Source organism: Alnus glutinosa, chromosome 8 (genome assembly GCF_958979055.1).
Source record: "Alnus glutinosa chromosome 8, dhAlnGlut1.1, whole genome shotgun sequence".
Classification (NCBI taxonomy): Eukaryota; Viridiplantae; Streptophyta; class Magnoliopsida; order Fagales; family Betulaceae; genus Alnus; species Alnus glutinosa.
The window spans coordinates 7,606,205-7,610,586 of NC_084893.1; the positions used below are offsets into that span (position 1 = coordinate 7,606,205).

General features: G+C 38.6%; 1 protein-coding gene across 1 annotated transcript; it reads left to right on the forward strand.

The window, feature by feature from the left end:
• Positions 1-1,073: 1,073 nt before the first annotated feature.
• LOC133876370 (probable LRR receptor-like serine/threonine-protein kinase At1g74360) lies at positions 1,074-4,015 on the forward strand. Its single transcript, XM_062314639.1, has 2 exons — positions 1,074-1,336; positions 1,744-4,015. The coding sequence occupies exons 1-2, from the start codon at positions 1,273-1,275 to the stop codon at positions 3,990-3,992; spliced, it is 2,313 nt and encodes a 770-aa protein (XP_062170623.1). The 5' UTR covers positions 1,074-1,272; the 3' UTR covers positions 3,993-4,015.
• Positions 4,016-4,382: the final 367 nt, after the last annotated feature.

A 4,382-nucleotide genomic window follows, 5' to 3' on the forward strand; every position in this document is an offset into this window, starting at 1 on the left:
AAGTTAGGTTTAACCTAATCTTCTGCTATAAATACCCTCTGCTATGCACCACTTAAGACATTTCAACATTGTACATAGCAGCAGTTGGGTTCTTTGGCTTCTATTCTTTGTAAGTTTTTATTTTTATGTTCTTAATGAAATTTAGTATTTTCTTTTTAGTAATGAGTAGCTAATTTTTCAACTAAGGTTGAGGATGAAACCTCATCTTAGAAGAGCAACTATATTTTCATGAGAGTTTTTGCTATCCGATTTTATTGGATTTAATATTTTCAGTGTTCTACTTCTTTTCAATTTTTGAGATGATTTCTTGGATATCTATTGTGATTTCCGGATACATGTGATGATTCGAGAATTGTCTCATTTAATTGATTGCTTGAATTTTTCATTTATCAAAATGTTGGATATTCATTGTGTTTCGTTCTACGGATACATTTGATGATTCGGTTTAAACCGGATATCTTTTGTGATTTGTGCAAAGAACGGATTCAATGAATGATTTAATTAATTTTTGAAGCATAGTAAAACATTCATAAAATTTTTACGGTGAGAACTTCGGATATCTATTAACGAACATGAGAATATGTTGCTGTGATTTGGTGGGTGTGGATTCTAAAACCTTAGTACATTTTTGTTTTGTTTTATTTTATTTTTCTATTATTCACCAAATTTGGAATTAGGTTAAAATAGAATTATTTTAAATAGAAATTAATTTTTGCAACGCAATTCCCTATGGATACGATCTCGCACTTGCATATACACTATATTGCAAACGATTCGTGCGCTTGCGGGTATTAAAATTTGCACATCAACGGTCAACATGGGCGGCCTACCGGCCCCTAGACTTCTCTAGAAAGAAAGTCTCTGCTTCTAATACCTTATTAGATGTTTGATAGATACTATTAGATGTACACGTTGATCGATGTCAAACTAATCGTCGATTAACATGTGGCATCATTGATGGCCAGCTTGAAGACAGTTTTGACTTTTGATACGGCAGACAATTGCGAAGACTAAGAAATAATTTTCCACAATAAATTAATATTAAAAAAGTAGGGAAGAAAACTGCGAAGCATTTGTTGCAAGTTTGGTTTGGTCTATCTATGTTGAGCTTGCAGGCGCTGCTCTTCAACGACATGCCACTGCGTTCGATCAACATTCGCATATTTACGGATCCATTAATATTTACGGATATAATCCATGGATTCTAGCAACTGATCATTGACTGTAAATTTTACAAAAGAAGAAGAAGAAGAAGATCATATTAGAAGTAGCATGTCAGACGAGAAAACTGACTCTTGCTCCATTGTGTTCATCATTTTCTTAATCTTGATAACAGGTAATTAATAATCCAAATTTTTCTATTTTTACTTTTGATCCTTTCTTAACTCCTCCATTAGATAATACTTTTTTCTTGCCAGTAAATTCATGTATATATAATACTATCGCTTCGATCGGTTGGTTCTCTTTTAAATTTACTAAATTTTCTTGCTCAAGATCATCTTTCATGGCATCCAAAACCTCTCAGTAGTACTATATATTAACCATAAAAGCTCTCATGCATATATAATCAGACTTCCAAATCCAAACATGGATTTTTTTAATTTTTTTTAAAGGTTTTATTGAGGGAATTTACGTTCTCCAAGGATAATTCTTGTTTACTAGAACCAAACGTGTTGGCGTTTTTGGAGGACGATTCTGTTTCTTAAATATGTTGGGATCTAAATTAATTATTTGATTTTACAGGTGTGCTTGTCGCTGGAGATTCTCTGGAAGCAGACAGAGATGTCCTGCTAGAACTGAAATCATTTCTCGAACGAACCAATCGCGTATACCAAGGAGGATACTCCCAATGGAACAGTCAGAACTCGAGTAGCATATGCGATGATTGGCCGGGAATAATATGCAGTTCCAACCAGACAATTAGAAGGGTCACCGGCATCAACCTCTCGAACAGCCAAATCGCCGGCGAGATATTCGGAAACTTCTCATCGCTATCCGAGCTTTCATACCTTGACCTCTCCACGAACACTCTCGGTGGAGCGATCCCGGAGGACTTGAGCCGGTGCCAGAATCTTGTGTATCTCAATCTGTCGCATAACATCCTGGAAGGCGAGCTGAAATTGTCTGGATTGAGGAAACTGGAGAAGCTTGATTTGTCTGTTAACAGGTTTTGTGGGGAGGTACAGTTGAGCTTCCCCGCAATTTGTGACAAGTTGGTTGTGGTGAATATATCGGCGAATAATTTCACGGGTGGGATCAATGGTAGCTTCGATGATTGCTTGAATTTGCTGTACTTGGATTTGAGCTCAAATAACTTCAGTGGGGAGTTGTGGAATGGTTTTGCAAGGCTGCTAGATTTTTCCGTCTCCGAAAACAGTCTCACAGGGCTTGTTTTGCCGTCCATGTTCACTGAAAACTGTAGCCTGGAGATTCTGGACCTGTCGGAAAATGGCTTCATTGGTGGGGTTCCGAAGGAAATATCAAAGTGTCGAAATCTGGTTATTTTGAATCTGTCGGGGAACAATTTTACAGGGAAAATACCAGCTGAGATTGGATCGATTTCGAATCTTGAAGCTTTGTACTTGGGGAGCAACAACTTTTCCAGTGTGATCCCTGATTCGCTTCTGAATTTGAATAACTTAACCTTCTTGGATTTGAGCAAGAACAAATTTGGAGGAGATATACAAAAGATTTTCGGGAATTTCACGCAGATTAAGTTTCTTGTATTGCACGGGAATTCATACACTGGTGGAATAAATTCGTCGGGGATTCTCAAGCTACCTAATGTTTCAAGATTAGACCTGAGCTACAACAATTTTTCAGGTCCACTACCAGTTGAAGTCTCTGAAATGCCAAGTTTGATCTTCTTGATCCTTGCTTACAATCAATTTTCTGGAAATATACCGCCGGAATATGGAAACTTGTCCCTCCTGCAAGCCCTTGACCTTTCTTTTAACAGGCTAGATGGATCAATACCGCCCACCCTCGGAAAATTGAGCTCACTCTTATGGTTGATGCTTGCAAACAATTCTCTAACGGGTGAAATTCCACCGGAGTTGGGGAAATGCACAAGCTTGTTGTGGTTAAACCTTGCCAACAACCAGCTCTCTGGGGAAATCCCACCTGAATTGACGAATATTGGTAGCAATGCCACAGCTACTTTTGAGTATAATATCCGGCAAAATAACCGGATTTTTGCTGGCTCAGGGGAGTGTTTGGCGATGAGGAGGTGGATTCCAGCAGACTACCCTCCTTTCAGTTTTGTGTATACTATCCTCACAAGGAAGAGTTGCAGGAGCCTATGGGATCGGATACTTCAAGGATATGGTCTTTTCCCAATATGTGTAGCCGGTTCATTAGTCCGGACCTTTCAAATCTCCGGTTATGTTCAACTAAGAGGGAATCGACTTTCCGGCGAGATCCCTCCAGATATTGGCAAGATGCAGAATTTCAGTATGTTGCATTTGGGTATCAATAATTTCTATGGGAAACTCCCTCCTCAGATCGGACAGATCCCACTTGTAGTAATAAACATCTCCAGGAACAATTTCTCGGGCGAAATTCCAAAGGAAATCGGTGACATTAAATGCTTGCAGAATCTGGATTTGTCTTGGAACAACTTTTCTGACACGTTCCCGGCGAGCTTCGGCAAACTAGCTGAGCTGAGCAAGTTCAATATCTCGTACAATCCACTTATCTCAGGCACAATTCCAGCAACTGGGCAATTTATAACGTTTGGCAAGGACTCATATCTCGGCGATCCCCTGTTGAAACTTCCAAGGTTCATTGATAACTCTTCAGGTGAACTCCCTAAGAGTATGGATCGGAAGCCGAAAAGGCCTACAAAATTGGCTGCATTCTTGCCGTTCCCAGCTGTGATTCTAGGTTTCTTAATATTTGGGGTTTTGTCGGTCATTGTCGTGAGTTTTAAAGTACTCGTCGATTTTACCGCTGGCAAGTTTGTTGTAAAAATTAATCTCTATTTAAACTAATTTATTTTAACTTAATTTTAAAATTTTTGAATTTTCTTTTTATAAAAAAAAATATAAACTAAATAAAGTAAAAATAATCAAAAGATAATGTTGGTACAGTTTCCGGTACGGTGACATGTTGCCTTGTGATTCGTTGCCTTCCTCGATGTTCGTTCTCCTCGTAATCTACAAAATAACAAACGGCTCGTCGGGGGTGCCGACCGGACCCCCACTCCGATGCCTAAGTCAGTTCAAACTTATTTTCTGGAGAATATCAGTAATCTCAAGAGTTCAGAGAATCTACTTGTTTCAAATACCTGACGCAGTAGTCTTATTTATAGACTCACAGTTCGCAGTTATAAAACTACTGGAGTGCTTGGAGCATAATCTAATTGGGAGTCTGAGTCCTAA